Source organism: Sander vitreus, chromosome 1, assembly GCF_031162955.1.
Source record: "Sander vitreus isolate 19-12246 chromosome 1, sanVit1, whole genome shotgun sequence".
Taxonomy (NCBI): Eukaryota; Metazoa; Chordata; class Actinopteri; order Perciformes; family Percidae; genus Sander; species Sander vitreus.
The window spans coordinates 34,072,967-34,100,830 of NC_135855.1; the positions used below are offsets into that span (position 1 = coordinate 34,072,967).

A 27,864-nucleotide genomic window follows, 5' to 3' on the forward strand; every position below is an offset into this window, starting at 1 on the left:
CTTGTGAAATGTAAATGCAGTGCTGGTTTTTCAACTTGTAGCTGATGTAAGTGTCACGTCATGAGAAAATGTCAATCTGATCCAATGTAAAAGCTGAAGACGCACATGTCCTGGCAGGTTTGCCGTCATTGCCCTATAGGAATCAGGTGTTTTGAGGCCGTACCTTTCAGTTTGAGCTTGTTCTGGAGCTCTTTATCGATCTCATCTTTGTTGAACTGGGCGTTGGCAGTCTCAAAGTCAAAGTCCTCTTCAAACTTCATGGCGCCATCCCTACGTACGTTCACTGTACCTCTGCTGCGGTTTCCTCGTCCACGGCCACGGCGGGTGATCTGAGCCCCAGCTGAGAAATGAACAGGGGAAAACTGAAATCCAGCAATGCTCCAACAAGCAACATCTAGGCCTACACTGCAGTCCAAAATATTGGGACAGTGTTACGCTCGCCTTATACTACAGCACAATGTATTCAAAATGAAGCCATGCCTTAAGAGATTTAAGTGCTTTAATTTGAGGATGTTAACATCCACCTCAAATAGTGTCAGAACTGCAGCCATTCCAATATATCACCCCCCCTATATGTGCCAAAGTTAAACTAACAAAACAAAACAGTAAGTCATCAAGATGTAATAATATTTGGTTGTGAATCTTCTTTCAGTCAGTGACTGGCATTAGTCTACAACCCGTAGACATCAGACTCCTCATGGCTTTCCTGGTAATGTTCGGCCACAACTCCAAACACCTTTAAAGCTGACTGTCAGCACTTTAACCTCATTGTTCTGTCACATTCAATCCAATGTGTTAGACCACAGAAACAGACACCGTCCAAATATGTTTGGATTGCACTGTGGATTTGGAATTGATCGACTAAAAAAAAAAAATGTATACTAGGAGATTAGTAAAAATTAAACAAGATATAACTAATGACGTAATCCCAGTAAACCTTGTTCTGTCCATACATTTAAATTATTACTACTACTAACAACACTAATGAAAACAAATATTTTTAGTGCAGGTAAAATAGTGTGTTAATAACTACATACCAGCTTGACGCTTGTTGGGGTCTCGGTTTTCAAGAGCAGCTTTTTCATGATCTGGCTGGGACACCTTCTGAACCTCAGGAGCTGAACAGCAAAAAGACCATTTACCATCAATTTAACTGAAGGTAAAGTGGTGAGGCTCTAACAAATGCCACTCTCTCATGTATTTTGTGAAGCACTTTGTAACCTTGTTTAGGTAAGTGCTATACAATGGGTTATTATCTACATGCATTAGCACACAATGGCAACTTGATAAAATATGCTGACTACCTCAGACATGACACAGATTCAGCAAACGTTTATAGTTGTGGAAAATAACCATGAGAAGTCAATGTATCGTCACCCTTTCTCTGCTCCAGGAGGTCTGGGGGCTTCTGGCTGCCAGCGCTGCTGCTGGTGGGTCTGGGAGCTGCCGCCCCCGTCTGACTCCTCTGTCCTACAGGTGCAGGTGGTGCTGGGGCAGCTGAGGGTGGGGCCTTCACCACCTGCTCCAGGGTTGGACGTTTGGTTAAAGAGTCCAGCTGGGGGCTGGTGCGCCCTGCAGAAAACAGCGGAGTGAGATTCAAACTATACAAACTTTTCTTACAAGCGGGGGCAGCACAGTTTATCTTGCAGCAGCTGACAGAGGCAATGACAGTGTGGGGATACACCTAATGTCGAGTAATACAACATGACATTCAACATGACGTATATGTGGCAAAGTACCTGGAAATAATTACTGTAACTCTGACCAGGAAGGTTCTATCATTTCCATATATTGGAAATGAACAACACTGACATCTAATATTTACTAATATGCCAACGTATGTAATGTCTAATTTGTCAATGTATTTGTAAAGCAATCAAATAGTTTGACAACAAATACGGACTGCTTGATTGTTCATTAAAAACGTTTAGACAAATCATGACAGTAAATATGAAAGACAAATCTACAGCTTCTAACCTTGACATTAATCCACCAAAAGTCCTTTGAGCACAGAATTAGAGCTTGGGAATATAAGCAGAATTCATATCACAATATTCTAAAGATTGAGAAACTGTAGAGAAAGACAGGGGACGACGAAGGGGTAAGAGCTAGGCTAAAGCTAACGGTCTCTTGTGGAAAAAAAATGGCTGAACTGCGCTTGCGGATCACCACTCACAGATGGATTAAGGACTGCAACATCATGATTTTCACGGAAAAACATGGTAAGAACAGCGGCGTTCCCTAAGCTTAGGGACGCTAAGCCCTCCGGTCTCATTTAAATCTTCTTTATCATTGGAGTTTTACAACAGCCAGCATCCGCAATGTTGCATTGCTGCCACATTCTCCATGTGCTCCACATCCATTACAAGAACAAAAATCGACTTACGCCTGCCTTGTCACTTGAAATAGGCAATTATCCCAGATAACAGTTTGTGTCAATTTTTGTCACAAAAATAAAATCCTATCATCATGTGGGAACATGATCCATTTTCACAGCCTCCCTCTGTGGTGCATCCTGTGAATCCATACAGTGAATAGACACATATTTTGAACAACGCTTTACCTCCTGCTCCAGCAGATACAAACTGCTGAGCTGCAAGGGGCGTAACACCAAACTGGCTGTACGGTGGGACAGGGGCCTTGCTGAGTGGAGCATAGGAGCCAGCCGACTGGAACGATGGTCCTGCTGCGGCATTGGTGGATCCAAGTGACGACTAGAAAAACAAATACACAGTCAATTGAAAAACCATGACACCAACTGCCAAAAACAGCACCGTCGCACAAATTCACATGGGGTACAAATAAACAAATAGGAGCTGGAGGTGTTGTTATTTTAACCACATTATGGAACTACTTTGGTCTCAGCAAAAAGCCAACTTCTCTGAAGAGGCAAGTGTCCCAGTCCTCAGTGTCTATGCCTTTTTGGACCGACAACATCTAGACTTAGCCATGGAACTATGTTGTTAGTTCAAATTGTTATTAGTGCAAAGTAAATTGCACTTTGAATGCAATTCAGGTGCTAAAATGTGATTGGCTATGTTCCTAACCCATTTCTTATTTTGCTTAAGATTTCTATGTTTAAACTGTTTCGGCATCAGATGAAAAGCACAGGTGTAATCAATAACAATCAATGATGGCTGAATTCTATTTGGTGAGCCAGTTATAAAGCCCTTGCACACAGACCTTAATGAAATGGAGCCATAATTAATGTTATTAGACACACCTGTGTCTTTGCTACGGTGACAAGTCAAAATGTCTTTTTTGAGCCTAAGCAGCAGGTGATGATTTGATTGCGTTTCATGACAATAGCATTTCGACAAAAGTCTAAAATTGAGATATTGTGGTTTTGAGTTCTCGTGTATAAATACATAAGTCAAATTTGAAGAAAATCTTTATTACTTGACAGCATTTATTTTTAAACTGCGGCGATCTTTCTAATAAATAAAAAAAAATCACACCATGCTAATTATAACTGAAGTAGGGTGTTTGTCCATGTTGCCCATATGTAGGTTTCTGCACTGCTTTTAAAGTTTTATTAATAGCAGTGAACATATCTAATATAAAAAAAGATATATATTTTGTGATATATACTACGTATGTAGGTTATACATTTGATTCTAGACTTGTATATACATGTACATTCTTGTTCATTCATCCAAGTATATTTTTCAGTAGTTCTGGCTTTTTTTTTTTTTTTTTAAATCATGGCTATCTTATTTTAGTTCATCTTTATTATTTCTAGTAAATTTCTTGTATTTTTGGTTTGTGTGTGAGTATGTGTGTGTATGTCCTTGGTAATTTGCTACTTGTAACAGTAATTTCCCAATTTGGGATTAATACAATCAATCAACCAACCAACCAACCTATCTACATTTGCCAAACTAAAAGAATACACCTTTTTCACAGCAGACATTTTGAGATCACAGGTGTTACTATTAAGAGTAAATGATGACTCTCGCCTACCCAACTGTCCCAGAAATTTTGATAGCAAGCCAGCATGCACAATGCATGAACCCCAAAGAAGTTACCTTAAAAGGCTTTAGTCCTTAAAGCTTTCCTATGACTTAGAAAACATACAAAATGTGTGACAAATGTCATTTTATAGTACAAGAATGCAATATAAATTAAGTTACCTGAACTATAGCAGGGTCCTGAGGCAGGGAGCTAGTGGCTTTGGGTGGCTCACAAACTGTAAGGTCTTTAATATCACTTCCTCTGAAGATGATGTACTCAAACACTTCCTCTCGAGGTGGAACAGGCCTTTCAGTAGGCCGGTCTTCAGTGCCAAAGGAGCGAACTGTTGGGAAAATTCACAGGATAATTAAAATGACTTTATACAATTACTTTTTTTTTTTTTTTTTTTTTAAATTGAGGCGTAATAGGTTATGTCCTTTCTGTGTAATATATCCACGTTTGAAATGTATTGTCTATCACAGGAATGATACAGTATACTTTTTAATACTATAGTGATGCACAATTTTATTGTGAAATGCATAATAACGTATCACATCTCTTCAAGGAAATGTTCACATTGCAACAACAACAAAAAAGAAATGTAAATGAGCCAGAGTTAACCTAGAATATTATTTTTAATAATTTTTTTTCCCCTAGCCACATATCAAATTGGCATTCAACAATACAATGTATAAAACCACACTAAAGTGACTTTTGAAGAATCAACTATTACTTTACTAAACAAATTGACAGCTAATTTGTCAGGTTTGCAGGGTTAGGCTATATGTCTCGCGTTATAACGTTAGTGTATTAAAATGCGAGGTCATAATCTGAGTTCACTGAACACACTCAATATCACAATCATATTTATTAATGTTACGAAAGTAAGTTTACACTTGCAAGGATTTTTTTTTTTGGCTTGGTGGATTTGGTGCATACAATAAACATTATTAAAAAGGAAATAAACAATAAGACAAAGCACTTCTACAGTCAAGAAAATAAAATACAGAATAGATAAATTATAATTAAAAGTAAATAAAAATACACTAACAAAACAACAAATATATACACTAACCGTTTTAGAAAGGGAAAGAATGAAGACTGTATCGTTTAGTATAATAAAACTAACGTTTGACTAAATATAATTTAGCAAATAACCTGCAATAAAAACTTTAATAAGAAATGTTTGATAGTACCAAGATTTACTCTCTATTATACGGTGTCGAACTTGGTACTACAGTAAGGGCCACATAATATTTAACTGTAGCCCAAAACACAAGGTAAACAAAGGACGCAGTGGTTTAACTACAGCACCACTTAGCTAGCTAGTAGTTGGCTACATAGCTAGCTAACTGCGCTGAAATTAATTACCGTTTTCCATCGCTTAACAGTTTTGTAAGCTATATTATAACCAAATTTGAGTACTTAAGTCCACCTGTCGGCTACTTGACTTACCTTTAGCAAGAGCTACTGTCGAGTTTTCAGTATCAATGGTATACAAAATTCCTTCATAGCGAATCTCGGCCTTGGAGATTAGGCTAATTTTGCTGCCAATGTACGGCGTCCCTCCTCCACTCATGTTTGTCCTCTGATTTTAATAACGCAGTTATTTCCACGGGATCTGTTTCTGTCAAACGAGAGGTCAGATGTGTTACTTTCAAAGCCGTAGTTTAAAGACTACATTACACGGAATGGTAAGCTGCGCCGTGAATAAAGTCTCGCTCGTTTCAGAACTGATTTTCTACCACGACATGGCCGTTTACATTTTCCTTTGCCCGCCGCTAAGGATGCTGGGAAAAAGGCTGTGCCTCATTCCTCTATAGTCACCTCCTCTTCCTCCCGACTAAAGACCCCTAGTATCTTATTTTCTTTATTTATGTTTTGTTGTATGTACTGTCTCTACCTCAAAGCTGTAAACACGTTTTTGACAAATGTACAAACACATTGTGCCTTGATTGTTTGTATGACTTTTGTATAATAAAGATTAAAAAAAAAAAACTCCTCTTCCTCCCACTACTCCCTTTTTCATAAATGATAAAGAGTGATTTGAATCAGTAATACCAATGCAGTTTTGTTCACTTTAACGATTATTTTGAAAGAAGAAAATTAGTCAATTAATGTTTCATAGGGTGGTTAAAAAAGGTTTTGTAATGCAGCCCTTCTATCATATCGCGATATTACGAATATTGCACTGTTGGACGGCCTCTCTCCGCCCTCCCCCCATATTGTGTATAGGTCTATCATAGACTTTTACATGCGGTATATAAAGATACCGATAGAGAATACATTTTAGATGCAGGAAATGTATACCGCATAATGTGCGTTTGACTATAAAATTGCACGATTTTCATTATAAACCCTAAAACTTAGACGCCTAGGAAGTAGCTATGTCACGGATGTCACATATCTTCGTTATGTAACACTATTATAACAGCTCGTCATTATAGTTCAGTAAATCAGCCTTGAAGAAAAATCCCGAAAAATACAACTAGGATGCCCCCTCATCTAATGACGTCAGATCCATTCCCACAATGCATAGTAACACGCAGGCGCACTGTAAAAAGAAAAAGAAAAAAAAGGAAAATAAGACAGCTATCTGTGATCAGAGATGGCGGGCGCCTCCGACCCCCTGGAAGATATGCTCTTTTCAGAGGTGGATGAAAAAGCTGTGAGCGACCTAGTGGGCTCGTTGGAGTCACAGCTTGCTGACCAAAGCAACCCAGCAGGTAAAACAGACGAAAACGGAGGCGCTGGCTCAGTGGCCCCCGCTAACCATCACTTAGGAAAAACGCTGCCAGCTCCAGTGGGCACCACAACACTAGAACAACAACAACAAGGACGGCGTTATAAACCCGAAATGCGCCAGGAGATCAAGTCTAAAGACGTTAGCCTGGATAAAACTGTCACATCTCCTTCTCTGGGCTGTACCCCTTCTTTTGGCGAGCCTCCCACCACTTCGGCTGCTTGTGTGAACGCCACCAGCAGCGGTTCGCAATCACATGGAGCATCCATCACAACACTGACTGCATCTGGTGTGTCAACTTTGGCACCAACGGCAGCCAGCATCAGCACCACATCCAGCCGGGGGTCTAAGGTTAGCCCCGGCACAGGTGAGACGTCGACAGAAGCTAACCCAACGAGAAAACGCATAACCACACCACGGAGGAGCGCTTCGGCTCGGATAAAGAGTTTGAACGGCGCAGCTGTAACGACTAGAAGGAACAGCAACACGGCGGTGGCTGACAACGTTAACATTAGCTCTGTGGATACTAGTGTAACTAACGTTACACCAAACTCTACTTCACCGGGGACATGCTCTATTAACACTTCGACTTTCACCCTATCAAACGCTAACCTCCCCGTAGGGCAGTCGGCTATTGCTCTGGACCGGGGGACTCCTACCATTGCTTTGCATAGACTTCCGAGTCATATTGTAGCGAGTATAGCCCAAAACGGCAACGGGACAAATGTTTCGGCCTTGGTCCAGCAGGTCGCTCGCATCGGACCCATCACCTCCTCAACTTCACAGGGGGACCACAGCAAAACGGTAACAGAAACTGGGGCTTCCAAAACAGACGATTGTCAGTCCAAAATTGTAATGTCAAGCCAGTCTGGTAATGTCAACTCTGTAATAAGCACTGTTCCCTCTGCGCCTTCTGTTGTCACACCAACAACAACAACATCTACAGCAGCAGCAGCAGCTACAACAACCACAACAGTAACCCAGCCTTTGAGGTCTGCTACAGCTGCTGCTTGTGTTACAGGGGTGACAGCAAGTTCTGTATGTGGAACTGGTCAAACTACATCAGTGACTACCACTATTAGCATGGTCAGGCCCACAGCCCCTTCCCCAACACCTGCTGTGGCCACCTCCGCACAGTCTCAGCCCCGTCCTGGACTTACCGCACCTCAAAGGATCGTAGCCCCCCAGCTGATTGTCAGACCACCTCAGCAGCAGACGACCATTCAGCTGCCCCCTGGGTTTACCATCCCACCGGGTAAGGTTTGCAGGAAAGGGAGGAGAGCAACAAGAAGATGCTCTTTACACTTGTGTTAAAATAACTTTACATTACCTGGGGCTCATGAGTTTGGTTGTCAGTAGGATAGAGACTTCTTCAGGATAAGAAGGTTGTGTGTGTGTGTGTGACACATTCTGTTCTGTCCAATGTTTGTCTGAATGTGTTGGAAGCTTTCCAAGTTGTACAGTACATGTTGTATGTGCCATAGAATGGTGCCTGTTCCTAAAGGAAAAACATGCCTTTTGATGTATCTTTTAATACATAGTAGCTGTACTGTGAGTTTTAGCATGGGTGGCCCCATGGGGAATCAAACACTTAACCCAGCCATGATGTGACAACTGAGCCGTGCAAATGGTTACATTTACACCAAGCATCCTAAACGGCACCATGACACAACATAAATGTCACTTTTCTGAAATGAACAAAAAGAAGTAAGACACAACTTACATGAGGTTTGTCGCGAAACTGTGTCAGATGAAATTGATCTGTACATTTGAGTCATTTTGCTCATGCTTTGTTTGTTGATTCCATTAAACTTGTAAACTCGCAGTAAAAAAAACTCTGTAATGTGACAATGCTGTCACACTTCTAGCCCAAGGCAAATTATTGTATCAGTTAACTGACAGGACTCTTTCCAATGATTCCAATCCTGTAGAAATGTGACCAGCAATGTATTCACACACCGTATACTGTTAACAAAACACCACATCCATCTGTGACATAGTTTGGTGAATGGCAGCTACTCTCATGACTGTCACCAACATTTTAAACATTTGTATTTTTGCTCATAGAATACTAATTAGAAGGATCTGCTTTGCCAGGTAAAGAATGTAGAGGATGTCTTAATGTCAGTGAATAACACATCAACAAATTGAAATGTTCACCAATAGTGCATAAAGACAGTAAAATGTATACTGTGGCTAGCATACATGTGGTACAGTACTGTAAGAGTCATACAAAGTGCTCAGAATCCTGTTAGATGATTCAAGACAGTGTGCTGTAATTACTTTCTGAAATGTAGCACATGCTTATAATACAATGGCCCTTACTTTTCAGTGGGTTTTAGTTATGAATAACAATACTGCTGCCCAAGAAAATAATGTGTTTTGGGCAGCTCAGATGGGCAAGCAGTGCTTACCGTTTGTTTTTTTTGAATCACTTTGGAGTGTCTTGTTGTTAGGAAACGTGGATAGAATCTTTGTTAGTGTAAATCACTTTATTTGCTTATACTGGGAGAATTTATATTGTTCCAAGATTATAAAGTTTATCAAAGGCCCTATGTAATCATCCGATTAACGTACATTGTAAACATTTAAGGTTGCCCACATAAACCAGCAGAAGAAATGTGCCAGGTAGTTAACCTCTATGAAGCTCCTATTCTGTCATGTTATTAAGAATCCCTTGTAATAACTGAGGACAGTGGTCAGGAGGGTTTTTGATCCCCCCCGGCCGTTTTGTCTTAAATACTGCTCAGAGTCATGTCACCTCAGGAATAATGGCTCAGTCAGATAACCGAGAGACTTATCAGAATATGCAATTAACCTTTCTGTTGACCTCATGTCTTTTTCACTTTATGGAAATTCTGCAAAGATAAACAAATGTGTAATAAAACATTTTATCTTGACCTGACATGGTCTTCCTCACAAGCGAGGCATTATACTAACTAACTAACTAACTAACTAATAACCCTTGCCTTTTAGAAAGCACAAAGAGTCTGCGTAATTAGCTCATGATCACAGCTTTAACTCAATTCCTAATCCTTAGACTGTCATTTGTGCATTGTTCTGATACCAAGCAAGGTCTTTTCTTGGAATGGTAATTTGAGGAAGTCATATTGTAAGCAGTGTTGTAGTGCAATGACATTAACAATAATACATGGATTGTGCTGATATATGAAAGTAACATGTTATTACAATTGTAGTTCTCTTACAACCTTTGCATTGCATTTCCACTGGCTGCTTGTTTAGACTACCTATTTTTAACCGTTATTAAATCTGCCAGAAATTTAGAACCCAAACCTCCCTTAGGATGATACTTGGTTGTCTGTGCAAGTGGCCAGTAGAATCCACAAACCTGCCATCCATATCCAATATGCATTTGGCAAGTAGGTGGTTTAAGGCCCATTCAGTGACTGTGATGTTATAGTGTTTCCTCTAATGAATGTTCCCTGTGATTCTCCAGGGATGGTGTTGGTACGCACGGAGTTGGGCCAGCTAGTGATGGTTCCTCAGCAGGCTTTGGCTCAAGCTCAGGCTCAAGCTCAGGCTCAGGCCCAGAACAACATCTCTCCACGACCGGCCACCCCCACAACAGGAGCATCCTTCAGAGTAACAACTCCTCAGGTGAGGCTCTGCTACAGAACCCACATGGTAGCTGCCTGCTATGGACTTTCATTAGTATGACCACAGCACATAGTATTACTGCACCATATTGTTTCTTTAAAGCTAGACATTAACAAGAAGAGGAGAGGTGAGACAGGTTTAGCAGCTGTGATAGTAGTTACACATGACCTGGTTTTGGCATTTATCAGGACACACAAGGCAATACTGGTCTGTCTCATTTTTGTTTCCAATTCCGGAACAGATAACGTATCATCTGGTTTGTCTGTCCACATGTACGTCACACACAATGGGCTTTGCTCATGAAACCATACTATGCAGAGATTTAATCTTAACTTGTGTTCTGTGCCCGTTTGCTAAATGAAATGTAGGTCTTAATTTCCTCGTACTATTTTTTTTTTTTAAACTACTAATACAAATTAATAAAGTATAGTTATAACTCAAATTAATAGAGTAATTACACTGAGCAAAATTATAAACGCAACATTTTTGTTTTTGCCCCCATTTTTCATGAGCTGAACTCAAAGATCTACGACTTTTTCTATGTACACAAAAGGCCTACTTCTCTCAAATATTGTTCACTAATCTGTCTAAATCTGTTAGTGAGCGCTTCTCCTTTGCCGAGATAATCCATCCACCTCACAGGTGTGGCATATCAAGATACTGATTAGACAGCATGATTATTGCACAGGTGTGCCTTAGGCTGGCCACAATAAAAGGCCACTCTAAAATGTGCAGTTTTACTGTATTGGGGGGGGTATCCGAAAACCAGTCAGTATCTGGTGTTGGTATGGTTAGGGTTATGGTTAGGGTTCATCTCTCTCTCTCTCTCTCTCTCTCTCTCTCTCTCTCGACCTGACTGCAGTTCGTCGTCGTAACCGACTTGAGTGGGCAAATGCTCACATTCGATGGCGTCTGGCACTTTGGAGAGGTGTTCTCTTCACAGATGAAACCTAACCCTAACACCAGATACTGACTGGTTGTCGGACCCCCCCCCCCCCTCCCCGGAACCCCCCCAATACAGTAAAACTGTACACACATTTTAGAGTGGCCTTTTATTGTGGCCAGCCTAAGGCACACCTGTGCAATAATCATTCTGTCTAATCAGCATCTTGATATGCCACACCTGTGAGGTGGATGGATTATCTTGGCAAAGGAGAAGTGCTCACTAACACAGATTTAGACAGATTAGTGAACAATATTTGAGAGAAATAAGCCTTTTGTGTACATAGAAAAAGTCGTAGATCTTTGAGTTCAGCAGTAGGAGAAATATGGATCAACTGTAATTCCTTTGCTACCTGTTGGTACAGGCGTTGCAACACTGCAACATTTGTGAATGAGGCTTTTGTCACTAATTGGCCTAAGGGGATCATCCCAAATTTGGACTTTTCAGCCAACAATATCTATATACACATTTATACTTGTGTACACATTTACAGATTCCTGTACACATTCACAAATCTCAGTACGCATTTAGGGATTCTTTTACACATTTACAAATCTGATTACGCACACATGGATTGATATACAGTTGCACAACTCTCCACACACATTTGCAAATAGTTTTGCTACAATAATGGCCCCATACTATTACTTTTGAAAACAGTGGCCTGGTATTGGCAAATGTGGGTAAGACAATTTTAGAAACGTAGCCATTTCTTTTTATTTCAAAAACTATTTTAACAAAAGAATTTAAACCATACAGACATTTGTATCCACACCACCTGTACAGCTTTAGTGGTGCCCCAAATCAACACTGCCTACACCAATGAAATACATATTAGGTACTACGTATACTCCTGTCATTGCCCTTTATTAAGGTACTGACCTCCGAATTGATGTTGGCGCTACAGAATGGCTGCCCTTTGCTTCAAATTGTTAGGATGAGTTTAATGCAGAAGATAGTTTTCTGTTCGAGATTAGTGAAATAGGATACATATAAAATAAATAAAAGACAATATGATACTACTTAATTTCATGTTCAATTTAAGGCATATATAGTTATAGAATGGGAATGGGAATAATTTACATTATCAAAGGATAGACGGAACCACTGAAGTTATATCAAAGTTTGTTTACTTGCAAGTAGGGTCAGTTTACAGCACTCCCAGCATAAGTACAGACATAATAACAGTAGCTTATTTATATGTGAAATACAGTCTTGTCAGTTTAGATGTCGTCTCCTCTATCCGGTCAGACTCGATGGCGTCCCCTTTCTCTGGGGAGAGAGACGCATGTTCTGTCCTCGGGCCCCAGGCAAGAGAGCCAATGACTCCATGTTATCTTGTGGGGGCAAGTAGTGTTATGGTTTCTTACTATGCAAATAGTAGTTTGCTGTTGAGTTGTTGTTATAGTTATTTTTTCCTCTAACAGTATGGTTCATACAGTTGATATTGAGTGGGTAGCACCTCATGAAGTGAGCAATTTAGGTCTACACACTAATTGGGATGTGATTAATATGTTTTACTGTGTAATTATAACGAACGAATATTGTTCATTATTTTACGTATAGATTAAACTGAGATTAATAGGTGAATTAATGTCTCAAGGCTCCTTAATGACTCCATGGGGTCCCCTCATCAAAATTTTAACTGCCACTGAATCATTAATAGGAATTTGCTTATTATTACCTGTGGATACATCATTCATGTAGAAACCTGAGCTTGTGCTGCTGGGTCCACACCTTTGGAACTTAATTGGCTTTAATGATGAGATTACTAAATAGTTTGTCTCTCACAGTTTCTCTGTAAATCAAGAAGAACAGCTGAAACGGCACTGATAAATATTTCTTCTGATTAGAGCATGACACTGACATATCAGAGGGGTTATTGATTTGTTCACATTGACATGTTATAGTAGGTAATGGCATACTTTTTTTTTAGAGCACAAACAAGAATTAATAAAAAATGCCCATTGCAATTTTCTCAAATTGATTTATTCAAACTGCTGGTATTGTCCGACCAAGAGTCCAGAACACAAATACCAAGTCATTATTCATGCAGATATTTAGTTCACTATCACAGAAGATGTTTGCAGAGCTGGAACCAGTGAGTCTTTGGCACTTTTGCTTAATACATTTTGTAAACAATTGATTCCGTTAATACAATCGATCAATTGACCAATTGTTGTGGTCAGGTAAAGCTGCAAGTTAGAGAAAAAGTGCACAAAATGCCCTCATATCCATGTTTTAAAACTCAACTTTGAACCTCGGTTCAGTTTTCCGAATGTCTACAGTAAACTGGGAGGGATTTTTGTTGGTGCTATTGGCCGCTATAACAAAATCAGCTAGTGTGTGTCCTCTTAAATACTGTCCTTTGATCATCTAATCTGTATGTCTAATCACAGTCATTGTTACAGTCATCTGGTCTGATTATGGACTGCAAAAGCAACATTAATAACTGCTTGAGAGAGAAGCCCGTTTTTCATTTCAAGATATAGTGCTCAAATCGATCTCCAAAGTTAAGAACATTTCTTACAACACATTCTTTGATCTGGTCTGGCTGCAGTAAAGTTTCCCTGAAAATGTCACTTTGAGTTTTTTAACATTAATATTCCTATGGTCCCCCAGTGGCTAGAAGTGGCGATAGATGTAAACCGAGCCCTGGGTATCCTGCTCTGCCTTTGAGAAAATGAAAGCTCAGATGGGCCGATCTGGAATCTTCTCCTTATGAGCTCATAAGGAGCAAGGTTACCTCCCCTTTCTCTGCTTTGCCCGCCCAGAGAATTTGGCCCACCCATGAGCAAAGTGGCAGTTGGTCAAGGCCCCCCCCCCAGATACAGTATTAAGGGACCACTAAGGTCTATATAAAAGCATCCAAAGAGCACGATGTCATGGGACCTTTAAGCTCTTTGGCACCTGTTCATCATATCAACTGCGAGGACAAAAGACTGACACTAGAGGGCAGCATTTCATTGTCTCTCAATTCGGCTCAACTTTCCTCTTTGTTTCTACTTCTGCTTTCACCTATGAATTAAATTGTTTCGTGCTCCTCTAACATGTTGTACTCAGGGTTACAGTAAGACATACAGTTCATCCTATTTTATTATGAGTATTGTAAACAATCTCTGAACTTATCGTCATGGACAATAAATGTCCATGAAATACAGCTGGCATGAAATTTTCCTTAATAGAAAATTCCACCCTCATACTTTTGTAGTATAAAAGAACTTCATGCTGATACATCCTATGTAAATGTTAGCCAAAATCAGTCTCACTGTCCATAGTCTATCATCCCCCAGACTCCACAGTAGCCCACTGGCCTCGACAGACAGAAGTCCGCATCAGTTACACAACAATGGGCCTCCTCCTGCCTCTGTACTCGTACCTGGATCCATCCTGATATGAACCCGTCACAAAAGAAGAGTCGCAGATTGTCATAGCCTCACACAGTCACACTGATGACAAATTAGCGGGCCGCGGCGTTGCTATCTCGACAGGAAAAGCAGTAGCAGGGAAATGAAAGGGAATGGTGTTTATTCCCAGAGCTCAACCCCTCTGTCGGCCTGTCACTCTTCCCATGACCCTGAGGGGAGAAACGGAAGGCATCCTGAGCTTCCTTCCTTCCATACCTGTTAAATCATTCATCATCCAACTGCCTGATTATTTTAAAAAGCTAACAAGGCTTTGGTTCTTGAGTGTGTGAGAGGGAGAGACAGTGAGCAAGAGAGAGGCATAGCTAGCGGTGGGATGCACCCCGTGGCTCTTACCATCACCCCCATCCCTCATACACCCACTTCCCCCAACTCCTCAGTACAACATTCTTTTGGATCCAACACAACTTTTAGTGAAGAGGAAACTCCCTCCTCTTTCTTATCCTACTTCTACTCCTTTACGCTCTTTCCCTCTGTCCTCGACACAGTTGTGCGTCTGTGTTTTCATTTGTGATTTGTGTGCAAGACAAGTGCGGTTTATCATGTGCTTGAATGTGTGTGTATATTCTCTCTGCTGTCTGTGTCTAAGTACGTGTGTGTGTGTGGCCCGCCTGTGAATGGAAGGCTGTGTGCAAGAGGTCGGGGCAGAGGCCCTCTTGGGTAGTCTTGGCCCATAGACACGATAGCAGCCAGGAAGTGAGTGCGAGTGTCTTTTAAATTGAAGAATACATTTGTTACAATTTGTCAAAAAGTAAATTGAACTTGTAGAACACAAATAATTTTGTTACAAATCATGTTTTCATAAAGAATAAAAAAAAGTTTAAAAAAAATACGTCAATAGATATACAGATGAAAAAAAAAATATATATAAATAAATAAATGTAATCAGTAAAAAATTATAAAACAACAAAAGTACATAGCCAGAGTATCAGACAGTAAAAATCTGTTAAATTATAAAGTTAAATCAGATAAGCATTGCATGCATTTTGATTTACCCTCTAATCCAGAAATACAATCTATATCATTTTTAAGTCAAGTTTAAAAACATTAAAAAGGGGTTTGTTTTTCATAAACTTCGATTTATGAATAAAGAATGTTCCAAGCAGAATTAAGTTGACTATATATATATAGTACAGAGGAGTTTGAGTCAGAAAAGTAGAAGATATCAAAATTAGATAAATGTATGTTTGAGCCAAAGTGCCCATTAATGAAACCTTGTGTATCATTCCACAGAGGCGCTATGTGAACAGCTATAGAATAAATGGTCTAACGTTTGTTTCCATAAAGCAAAAGCTGCAGTTTTCGTCTACGGTAGGGATACATTTAGAGATAATCTTGTTACAGGGGTACAAATGGTGAAGAATTTTAACTGATCTTTGTAACTAAAAATGTATGTGGGTTACTCCATGCTCTATTCCAGTTAATATTTTCATATATGGAGGCAGGGATGGATTTTGCACATAAAAGGTCTTTTATTACTTTGTTGACTTTTCTGTCTAGAAAAGATAGACCATTTATTGAAACACTGCTGGAGAAAGATATATTAAATTGATCCAAATCTGTCTCATCTCTAAGTAGGGTGATGATCCCATGGGTATAGCTCTGGTTACAATATCAAATGTATTTATGTATTAACTGTATGGGTGAAGTCATAAGTTAAAATTTGATTTGAGTTATTTAATAATTGGGTTACCAGTAGAATATCATGTCTAAACCAGTTTTCTATAAAGAGTCTTGTTTCTATATATGATGTTCATGTTGTTCCCGATAAAACATTTGTGAGGGGAGAAATTGGGTTTGTATAGAAGAGACCAACAAGTTAGTCTGTTGATGGAAGTTTGACAGTGTGACAGGCAGTCTGTTAATGGAGTATATGGGCATTGAAGCAAGAATGTGATTTTACCAACTTTTTCAAAGATGTTTGGCACAATGTTCCACAAACTGTTTGGATTTTTCAAAAATCTTTTATTCCAGTTGATTTTTAATATCTCATTGAAGAGTGAGAAGTCAATTACCAATAAACCCCCCTCCTCAAGTTTATTAGTCAAGATGTTTTTCCTAATTTTATGGGGCTTCTTCCTCCATATAAAGTTACATAATACTTTGTCTAGATTGGCACATTATAACTTAGGTATTTCAATTGAAGTAAATAAGTATGCTGCTCATGAGTGTCACAGTTTGTCAGGAAAGGCTTGGACCCAAATGCAGTTAAGAGGTAATTTATTAACAAAAAAAGAGTCTTACACAAAGTCCTCAGGAAGGTAGCCAGGCAGGAACAAACGGGAAAAAAAACAGAATCCACAACAGGAAAGATCAGCACGGTACACAAAAAACAGAATCCACAACAGCACAGAGACAGCATCCAACAGAAACATAATGCTCCCACGCAAGACAACACAGAGACTAAATACACAGGTTAACAAGGACTAACAAGAAACAGGTGATACAACAGTTGAAACAAATCAGGGCATGGCAGAACAATCAAACAGGCGGGAAAACAAAAGACAGGAAGTAAACTAGACAGGACAAGGGAGACAAAGACGGACTTCAAAATAAAACAGGAAACAGAACAGAACTAACAATCGTGACAGTGAGAGACCTTCTGCTTTAGAAAGAAGAACCCTGCCATACATAGATAAGTCTCTTGCAAGCCAAGAATCCAACTTTTTTATTAATAGAGTCGTGTAGTAAAGATATGTTACTCTCTGTCATCAATTTGTGATTATGACTGATTTTTATTCCAAGATAAGTTACTAAATTATTTATATTTATGCCACGTATTGGACCCAAATGTTTATTTTGAAGAGAAAACAGCTCACATTTTGAAAGATTTAGATTCAAGCCTGAGCTTTCAGAAAATTGGTTTACAACATGTAGTGCAACTCCTATTTGGGATTCTTTTTTTTAGAAACAGGGTTGTGTCATCGGCCAGCTGTGAAATTTTTATTTCTCTTTCATTTAATGTCATTCCTTTGAATGTACTCTTGTGAATTAAATCACAGAGAATTTGAGCTACGATCAAAACTAGAAGAGGCGAGGTGGGGCAGCCTTGGCGGATACCTTTGTTTATGTAAAATCTGGGTTGAGGTTCCATTAGCCAATTTAACACAACTCTTTCCTCCCATGTACAGAGTTTTAACAGCATTAATACAATTCTTACCAAAATTAAAAAAGTTTAAGGTGTAAAAAAAAATAAAAATGGGTGGCTTACCGTGTCAAAGGCTTTTTGAAAATCTAAGAATAAAATAAGGTGTTCATCATCTAGTCTTTGTATTCAATCAGATCTAAAACTAGGCGAATGTTATCGGCTATGTGACGATTTTTCATGAAACCAGATTGGCATTCATCATTTAAAGTGTGTAATTTAGTTTTGAGACGTTTTGCTAAGATAGATGCTAGAATCTTATAGTCATTATTTAGCAATGTAATGGGACGCCAATTTTCAATTAATAGAGGGGTCTTTGTGGGGTTTTGGAATACGTGTTATGACACCTTGCCTCAGAGAAGGAGAAAGCTCCCCTCTGTCAAGATATTCTTTGAAGACAGCTAAAAGAAATGTACCTAGTGACTCAGAGAAACATTTATACATCTCAGAGGTCAGACCATCACAGCCTGGTGATTTATTGTTCTTTAATTGAGTTATTCCCCATATAATCTCTTCAAGAGTTATGTCCTGACAGCAGATTTTATTATATTCTGCATCCACACATTTAGGTGAGTTAATCAAGCTAAAGATTTCCTTTGGATCTCGTCTTGGAAGTTTTTCATAAAAAGCACTTATAAAGTTTGATATATCTTTACTGTCCTCGCTTTTCCCCAATGTCAAGTTTTCTTATAGAATTGATTTCATTTCTTCTTTTTTCCATGTTAAAGAAATATCTACTGTTTTTCTCACCCTGTTCCATCCAATTCCTACATGAACTTATTAGAAAGCTCCTTTTGCTTTGTTCTCATATAAATGTCTAGTTGGTTTTGTAAGTCTAATAAGGTATTATTATATTCTTGGCTCAAATGCTCTTTTTCAGTAAGTTTGTTAATATTGTTGATTAGCGAGTATGTTAAATTTTTCTTTTTTTGTGCCAATGTCTTGCCATAACCCGAGCAGACGCCTCGAATTTTATATTTGAGAAGTTCCCACGATGTCCCAAAATGATTCCCTTTTCTAGCAGCCTCCCACTGTTCTGAGATAAGTAGTTCTATTTTAATTTTTAGCTCTTCATGAAGAGAATTATTTCATTTCCAGTAACCGCCAGAGAATCTCCCTCTTTGTTCCTTGCTGACCTGAATAGCTAAAGAAATGGCCTTATGGTCTGTCAGAACAGCAGGAGAAACAGTGCATGACTCAATGGAGGGCTCTAAATCAGCCGAAATCCTGGATTGTAGCGTATGGTGACTATTGCTCCAAGTGTATGTTTTCAACAATGTATTTTTTTTCCTCCATATATCAATTAGATCCAGCCTTTTCGTAAAGTCAATTAGTTTTTTTGAATTTGGAGTTAGTTTTGATGTCTAATTGGTTATCCATAACCATATTAAAGTCATCCACCCAAAATTACTTTAGCTACAGGATATTTAGACATCAACTCATTTAATGCAGAGTCCAACTCTTCCAATAATTGTGTGTGTGTGTGTGTGTGTGTGTGTGTGTGTGTGTGTGTGTGAGTGAGCCATCCCATTAGCTCTTGTGCCTTAAAGCTACATTGTGTAAGAATTTCTAGCCCCTCCCATTCCGATCGCGTTACTCCTACGGTGGCTGTATTATTCCAAGAAGTACGACTTTGTCCGCGAGTGTTCCTTCCAGTGTAATAATAGTTTTACGCTTTTGTTATTTTGGTACCATTTCATTGCTAACATCAGCTATCAGGTTCCCAAACGAATGCAAGATAATGTTAGTAAAGCATCAGCGTGATCCTCCATCTTCAACAGGCTTTTAAATCTGTCGACAGATCGAGTAATCTCCCCCTGGCATTCATCACGGTGCCACTGAGTTTAAAAGCGCGAAAGGCGGAGGTATGTCCCTCTTTGGCTAATGTATTTTAAAGATGGAGGTGCAGCATGGCAGAATACATGCTCGTATGTATTCTGAATGATTCTGAATGGCAGATTCTATGCTTACGAGAATACTTTGATTAGTTGGTGTAAGTAATTACACATGCATTAGCACATAGTTGTAAAAGAACAAAGGGTTTTTTGCTAAGAATCAACTCAAAACATTACGCAATGGAGTTATGACAAATTTTACCATCCACCTAATATAAATAATTGTTTTGAAAATACTGTCTTTTTTTTTCCAAGTCCATGTTGTTTATTATTAGTGTTTGTACAGTCCTAGAGTATTTCCATACTCCACTATGCATTGACATTATGCCACACATTTGCACCCTACTTTGAATACATATCTCATGATTAAGTATATATTACAATGGGTAAATACAACTGTGCGTCTGATTTATTCAGATTTTTTAACCTAATAATGCATATTCGGTACTCAGGTTGAAAGAGATAGCAGACAATGTCAGACTCCAAACAGAAATGTCCCACCTAGATTTAACACTCAACATCTTGCTTGTTTTGTGCATCAATTAACAATGAAATCAAACGCACCTACCGAAGAAATATTTGAGCAACCAATTGTCTTTTGGGTCTCTATAAATGGGGATGGCAATGCTAATACAGTTCAACCAATATGGATGTAAACATTCTCAAATAAAAGCTGAATGTAAGCAGTTAAACCTCCCAGTTGTTGTTTCAAATCCAAAGGAAAGTGCCATGACTACAATACTAAAAAGAATATGTCCAAATACTTACAAACAACACTTAACTTTATATGTAGAGGAATATAAGCAGCTTAATCTCTTATGTATGTGTCCTACACGATCTGTTTGTACTAAATGTAAGAGTTTATCTCTCTGTCATATGTCTAATATGAGGTGTGCAACAGTTCATGACGCAGTTTCATCAAAACAGATGCCTGACTTTCACAATAGCATTTCAGAATATATATTCACTTCATTACTTTCATCCATTCCTGCACGTTTAAGTAGTCATCATTCATTTTGTGGCTAGTAGTACAGGAGATTCTCCTGGAGAAAAATGTAAACATCACTGGAGCATAACAATGTTGCTGTGGTGGGCAGACCTGGTAGAGATGCAATAATGCAAATTTGTCAGTAAAAGTTTCAATGATCATAATAATAATAATACTAATAATAATGTATATACTTTATTAATCCCGCAAGGGGAAATTACAATGTTACCAATCATTTTGGTTATAATGTTTACAATCTAGCTACAATTGTAGAGTTGATACTGTTAATTTACTGTAATTGGCCCTATCTTACCATGCTTACCGTTGCTGTAACATCCAAGTCACGTCTCTTGTCCTAGACAGCACCAGGAATAGATACAGGGGCATATTTCTAGGTGGAATAGGGTCTTTGTAGTAGTCTTCTTATACTATTTATTTAGTTGCAGACATCTCAATTTGTATGGTGTCTGCAGGTTTCATTACCCAAATACAAGTAAGACAAGCTAATTGGACAATGTATGGACAAATAATAACTTAACTTCTAGAAACTGTCAACAACAAAATGTCTGTATTGTGAAAGCATATAAATGCTGAGGTCTTAAATAACTTGAAATATAAGCAATTACATTAACACAACATGAGACTTTGTCATAACCTACAGTCATGAATTTGTTGCCAAAGGCCTCAGGAGTCAGTGAATTAACACGTCCGTCAGTTGTGATATTAGATATTAGGTATTAATAAAAATCATGCTGTCATGCTAAATTATACCAAAATCATGGGTATGGATATGGACATAGATTCTTCCAGTTTGTTTTCCAGTTCCTTGCTTTTTACACTTAAATCAGGAAAGCAAGAGACTGCATTTTCCCCATTAGTAAAACCATCCCTACATGAGGTTCTGTATAGGTAAATGTCATTGGTGTTGTTGGTTCCATGGACACATACGTCCCTCCCTGCCTGCCATGAGACCCCCGCCGTGTGACACCATGACCCACTGCAACCTAACCAAACATGCTCTTCTCTGTTTCACTCTTCAACACCACCAACATGCTGCCACCTTCTTTATTCTTTCCTGCTGTCATGACCTTTTCTCATCTGTCTGCAAGGCACGCTACTGCTCTTTTCTTCCTCTGCTGTTCTGTGTTTTTCTCATGCTGTCCAAGTCTTTTCTCTGCCCTCCATTCACTTCCTCCTAACAGACACAGACTCGTCTTCGCTGTTTTTTTAATTCTTTATACTTTTTGAGGTGATTTGTATTCATTCATTTCGCCTGTTTCCCCTTCTTTACCCACTTTCTTTGATATCTTTATGCTCTCTGTTACCCTCTTTGTCTTTTTCTTCTCTCTGCCTCTTTGTCTTGCTCTCTTTCCTCCCTGCAGTCTCCTGTGACCTCTCAGACCACCAGGCAGTGTGCTTTGACCCCGGCCAAGATGGTACCGTCTCCCTCTCCTACTCCTTCCAGCCCTGCCCTCCAGACCTCATCCTCTTCTTCTTCCTCCTCCTCTTCCTCCTCCTCTTCCTCCTGTCCTGCACTCCGCCCAGTGAGATAACCCTTGTTACTCGCCAACCCTTGTTACTATTTTTCATTCTTCTGCCTTAAGTTTTCTTTACTTTAGCATCCTCGACGAGAGAAATAGGGTTGGAGCTTAGTGGTAGTCTAGAGGTTACAGCAGGTCGTGAACCAGTGTGGAGAATCTGGGTGGGGCTAAAATGAATGAGACCTGTTTTCTGGAACATGTGAATGTCACATCTTACCCCTAGCACATAAAGGCGCAGCCATAATTCATTATTGTTGAGGTTTCTAATTATCCTGAGCATTTTTGTTTTTTAAAGTTACTGTGTGTGGACGTGATCATTTGGTTTTAAAGATGCAATAATGAACATGAACATAATCTCGGAGGCAAGTTTTTGTTTTGTTTGGTTTGCAGAGAAAAATGTGAATAATAAACTGATTTCCACCAACTGCAACAAGTATACCGTAGCTGCAGGGTTTTGCTGCCCAGACTACTCATCATAAGATCCTCTGCTGTACACTGGCACTGGTGAAGATAATATTGTCAGTTGAACTCTCCCGTTTCTAGGGAACTGAGGTTCAGGAGGATCTGATCAGCCCCAGTGTTTCCTGTCCTAATATTGTGTATCCATATTGCATCTAGACCTAGTTGAGATGCAGTGCAGATTTAATTTCCCTGCTCATATTTGAATTCATCTGAGGAGAAACTGTGATCTTTGGCTAAACAGAAAACATGTAGTATGCTGTACATTTGTGCTCAGTAGAGTAGAGGATTTGGTACCTTGTATCAGCTTTAGACTTGAAGACCTTTCCCCTGTGTTTGGAAGATTTATCATCATACACACACTAACTATGCAGCCCTTCAGTGCAGATAGAAATGTATTTTGGCTCACACTACATCACATATGTGGATGTACATGTGGCCCCATCCATATATGGCTTGAGTGATCCTAATGTGTCCTCTATGCATTTTGGGTGCATTCACACCTGTATTTAGAACTGTCCCCTTACGATTGCATCAAATACGATGTATTTTATTGCCAAGTGTGAACAGGCCCCGAGAGATTTGAAAGAGGTGATGAGGGCTTTGGAGTGAGAGACTGCTGATGGCACCTCATCTGTTGAGAAAAATCTATGTTTTGGATGTGAGATATTTTCTTGTCATTCATCCCCTCACATATCATTAAGAGGAAGTGGACAATAGGTGGCTAATGTGTGGGATTACCAGTGACAAATCTTGATATGAGGCTTCTCTTGTCAGGTAGGTGACTATTAAGAAAAGCTTTGATGGCCTCCTGTCTTTCCCAGCCTCTAGCTTGTCACCACCTCCCCTTCCTCCTCCTTGTCTGTTAAGCTATGTCCACCGAAGACGGGACACCAGATGTGACAGGAGCGCTGTGGCGCCTGCCTCCTGTTCTCTGTGGCCTTGCTGCGAGCGAGGCATCACGTCCTGTTTATCTCTCTGTCTCTTCCTTGCTCTTCCAGAAGGGCCCCGTGGCACCGGCCGTGGCAGTGACGGCTTCGCAGCAGACCCCCGTGGTTATGGCCCCCCAGGCCCCGGCCCAGGCTGCCTCCCAGCCAGTGCAGCCTCCGCAGACGGGCATCACCGCGAACCCCGGAGGTCCTGTCGTGTCCCAGGTCCGTTCTCTCTGCTGTCCTGTCGCCCGACCGCCCACGCTCCACCCTCAAGGGCGCAGGCACTGTCACAGCTGCCAGCAGGCTAGCTGTGTCACAAGCTCAGCCCCGGACCCACAGCCTCACCGCCTCACACAGCTGGCCATGCACCAAGAGTCTCACACATGCCCACACACTTTTGCACTCATACATTCACACAAGTGCATACCAACCCAAGGACATACAGACGCAGACATCAAGGCACAGACCCACCATGAACGCGTGTGTATATGCACATTCAGGGACACATGGACTTACAGATACAGCCATAGATGCAGGCTCACTTACATATACATAATTCCCACAAGAGAATCACACACACAGACTCTCACATCTCAAGACATTTAGGGCAGAGAGCCTACAGTTTACAGTTTGTTGCCACTGGCAGTTTGAGTGGACAGGTGCCATCTCTCATTTGGCTGAAAAGATGACTGGGCAGCGTGCACCATGCTCTGATTTGTGACTGATGCTTGTCAGCTTCTTTATCAGTCCAAGTTATTTAATTCTGTAGTATCTCTGTTTTAGTATTAATAAAAGAAATTCAGCACACAACACAATGTCTCTCCTTCTCTGCTGAGGATTTGACCCAACACCTGTTTTTTAACATCACAATTCTCATCCTACATTGGCACTTATCCTAGACTAATAACAAAGGAAGATCATTTCTTCAGAAATAAGAGCTTTGATGCTAAAGTCTCTGAAACAGTTTTGCTCAAGCTGCCAGTTTTTTTTTAATTACTTTGTATTTTGCACAGAAGGTAAATACTTGTTTTATTGTCTTTTACAGGAAATGCAAGAGAATGTCAAGAAGTGTAAGAATTTCCTGGCCACACTTATCAAGCTGGCATCTCACAACTCTCCGTCTCCTGAGACTTCTAAGAACGTCAAATCTCTGGTTCAGGACCTGCTGGTGAGCTTCAAAAACCAATAAACAAACACTGTTCTTATGGACATCATGAAGTATTGTGGTAGTCTAACTTGTTGCTGTTAAACTTGAACTGCCACTTTCCTGATAGATGCTTCTTTTCCATATCCAGACTTTTATAAGACCAACTTTCCTACACATCTGGTTGACTGGACGGACTGGTGTTTCTTCAATAATTGTTTTTCAAGTGTGACTTTTTTGCAGTTTTAAATATATGTAGGAGTAAGTAAAAGTGGACTCTTTAATGTATTGTTGTATTGAATATTCTAAACCTGTAGATGGCAGCATGAAACTCTTTCCAAAACCCTCCTTTCTCTATTATGAATTTTCATCTTATACAGTTACACATTCATGAGCTGCACCCTGAGGTGCCAGGGTGGAAGTTGAGTGGTTGATCATCAGCTCCGGTGATGGGATGCCATCTTGTTGTGTTCAAGTCACCATGGTGGGCTTAACTTACTGTCTGGGTTCTCTTGTAACGTGGTCTTTACACTTAAACCTTCACTTAACAGGATGCGAAGATTGAACCGGAGGAGTTCACCAGCCGGCTGCAGACTGAGCTCAAATCATCTCCACAGCCTTACCTGGTGCCTTTTCTCAAGGTGTGGTTCTTGCTTGTAAACCTTTTTTTTAACCTTCTCTCTAAGCTTGCTCCATCAAATTTTAAAACGGCCTTTAACACTGACTGAGGCAAATGTTCCCTGAACTTGATCCCTTACTCTGACCCCTAAACTGCTCGTCAAGCTGGTTCTCTAAACTGGTGGCTTTAAATGGCCTTTCCTTACACTTCTCCAAACCTGATTTCCACCCAAAACTAGACTTTAAACTGGTTCCTTAACAATTAACCCTAAGCTTGCCATCATCTGTCGCTGAGGCCCTACATTGACAGTTGACCGGACCCCTTAGCCTCTAAATTGACCCCTAAAATAAAATAGTTTTCCTGAACTGCTCCCTAACCTGCCCCTTAAACCATCCCCTGACATGGCTCCTTAAGCTGGTGCTCCCATGAGTTTTCCTAAACTGACCCCCTAAAGTAGTCCTTTCCCTGGCACCAATGCCAGTGATGGCCAGGCCTGACAGTAGAATGATGCACACACACACACACACACACACACACACACACACACACACACACACACACACACACACACACACACACACACACACACACACACACCCCTCTGGCCTGACTTCTGACTGTGTGTGACAGTGGCCCCCGCAGCTGTCCCTGCCAGTAGCCAGCAGGTTTCTCCAGCCAACCGTGATGAGCGTCACATCAAGGCGGCCGACCGCCCAACCCGGTTACAAACACATGTTGTCATGCAATGTTAGGTCGCTTACATCAAAAATCTGCCAGAAATAGTCTTTACGGAGCACTATCAGCTCCTCAGGTCGGCAGTGACAGTGGGTTATCAGAAATGGCTAACGGCCATGTTTCATGTATGGCATATACTGTACAATATTAAACATATTGCAGGTTCATTATCACCGAATCAAGTTAATCAGTTTAACTGTAGAAGTGTAACGTATAACACAACATAACAAAAAATAAAGGTATTGTCACATATTAGCAGGTGTTTCTTTAGCCTGCAGCCATGTTTTTGATACCATTTTGTTAAATTAGCCAGTGACCGCAGCAGTATTTGGTTTTGCAGCTGTGAATGGTATTTTCTAATGCATGTCTGTTTTGCTCTTTGACGATAAACTTTGGCCTCTCTCTGCCTGTCAACAGAAGAGCCTCCCGGCCCTGAGGCTATCTTTGCTGAATAGTCAGCAGTCCCCGACCCCGACCCAGCAGCAGGGAATCAAACCAGCACCCGGCGGCCCCCCTCCTGCCATTGTGGCTGGGCCAGCTGTCCGTATACGCCACCCTAACAGTGTCAGCATCACTACGGGTGCCAAGGCTCTGCCCGCTGGGACGCTCGGACATGCAACTGGCATGGTATGTATGGAGCGGACCAGGTGGAACAGACTCCAGTTCAGACACAGTTATCACATTGTTTACATTTACAGTTTATATTGAAGTTGAATTGAAGTCCAGAGTGACTTACAGTTATCGCAAGAGTAGCGCAATACAGCAAATAAAATATATTACAGTCCAAGACAAGAGCAGTTATTCAAATGTGTAAAGAAATGTGTATGTAAGGTGTGTGAGGATGGAGAGTGAAAGAGCTATAGAGATCAGGTAATAGATGTGACAAATACCCACAATATTCCTACGTTCAATAAAGAAGGGCTGGAATGTGATGGATGCAACCCTGCGGGGGGGGGGTGGTGTGTGTGTGTGTGTGTGTGTGTGTGTGTGTGTGTGTGTGTGTGTGTGTGTGTGTGTGTGTGTTGATGGGTCTTATACAAGGCTGAATAGTCAAGCTGGAGAGTGTCAACAGTGCCATGGCTGGGAGTCACACAACCACCAGTGAGTTAGAGTCACACCCAGCTCGCAGAGGAATCACACTGTTTACCAGAATAATGTTTTTGGAGAGTAGTACATGGGCATATGACTTAAAGATATGCACAGTTATCTGAACAAGATCAAGGACAGATCTCAATGCAGATACAGGAAGAACATGCAAACTTTGCACAGACACAGGACTTTAATGTCTAGGTAGGGACTTTAATGAGAGCACACACACACACACACACACACACACACACACACACACACACACACACACATTGTAAACTTACGTATTCACACCTTGGAGATGCTCACTGTGACCAAACTGTACTACTGGTCGCTGATCAGAGCCAATGGTGGTCAAGCACTTGACTCAGAGGCACCTTGATGATTATTGTTTGTTATGGTTTTGCCAAGACTGACAGCTGAATTAGAAGTATGTGACCAAGGAGCAGGAACATTTTGATTTATGCAAGGTGATATATAAATAAAGTTTATTTGGTTTAGGCCGACAACATTTCTGACATGCTATGATAAAAAGATAATGTCATTATAATGCCCACACACTAGTTACGATAACCAGTTTTTATTTAGATTAAAAATGTGCCTCAGTCATTGAGCTTTTCTAATTCATTACATA

At 40.3% G+C, this 27,864-nt stretch overlaps 2 protein-coding genes across 6 annotated transcripts in view; one reads left to right on the forward strand and one right to left on the reverse strand.

The window, feature by feature from the left end:
- lsm14ab (LSM14A mRNA processing body assembly factor b) overlaps window positions 1–5,747 on the reverse strand; it is a 13,377-nt gene extending 7,630 nt beyond the window's left edge. The window contains exons 1-6 of one of the 2 annotated variants that reach the window (XM_078253321.1): window positions 5,410–5,747; window positions 4,134–4,297; window positions 2,564–2,714; window positions 1,378–1,572; window positions 1,038–1,118; window positions 164–340 (exon numbers count right to left, since the gene is read on the reverse strand). In XM_078253321.1, the coding sequence (XP_078109447.1) occupies window positions 164–340; window positions 1,038–1,118; window positions 1,378–1,572; window positions 2,564–2,714; window positions 4,134–4,297; window positions 5,410–5,533 (892 nt within the window). In that variant the 5' untranslated portion in view covers window positions 5,534–5,747. The remainder of the gene's footprint in view (window positions 1–163; window positions 341–1,037; window positions 1,119–1,377; window positions 1,573–2,563; window positions 2,715–4,133; window positions 4,298–5,409) is intronic. The other variant, XM_078253312.1, reaches the window with a different exon arrangement.
- A 744-nt stretch (window positions 5,748–6,491) lies between these two features.
- The window catches only part of LOC144519827 (transcription initiation factor TFIID subunit 4), an 89,570-nt gene continuing 68,197 nt past the window's right edge, over window positions 6,492–27,864 (forward strand). For 3 of the 4 annotated variants that reach the window (XM_078253269.1, XM_078253286.1, XM_078253297.1), the window contains exons 1-6: window positions 6,492–7,952; window positions 10,155–10,315; window positions 23,713–23,865; window positions 24,689–24,811; window positions 25,339–25,428; window positions 26,559–26,768. In XM_078253269.1, coding sequence (XP_078109395.1) covers window positions 6,563–7,952; window positions 10,155–10,315; window positions 23,713–23,865; window positions 24,689–24,811; window positions 25,339–25,428; window positions 26,559–26,768 — 2,127 coding nt within the window. In that variant the 5' untranslated portion in view covers window positions 6,492–6,562. The remainder of the gene's footprint in view (window positions 7,953–10,154; window positions 10,316–23,712; window positions 23,866–24,688; window positions 24,812–25,338; window positions 25,429–26,558; window positions 26,769–27,864) is intronic. The other variant, XM_078253278.1, reaches the window with a different exon arrangement.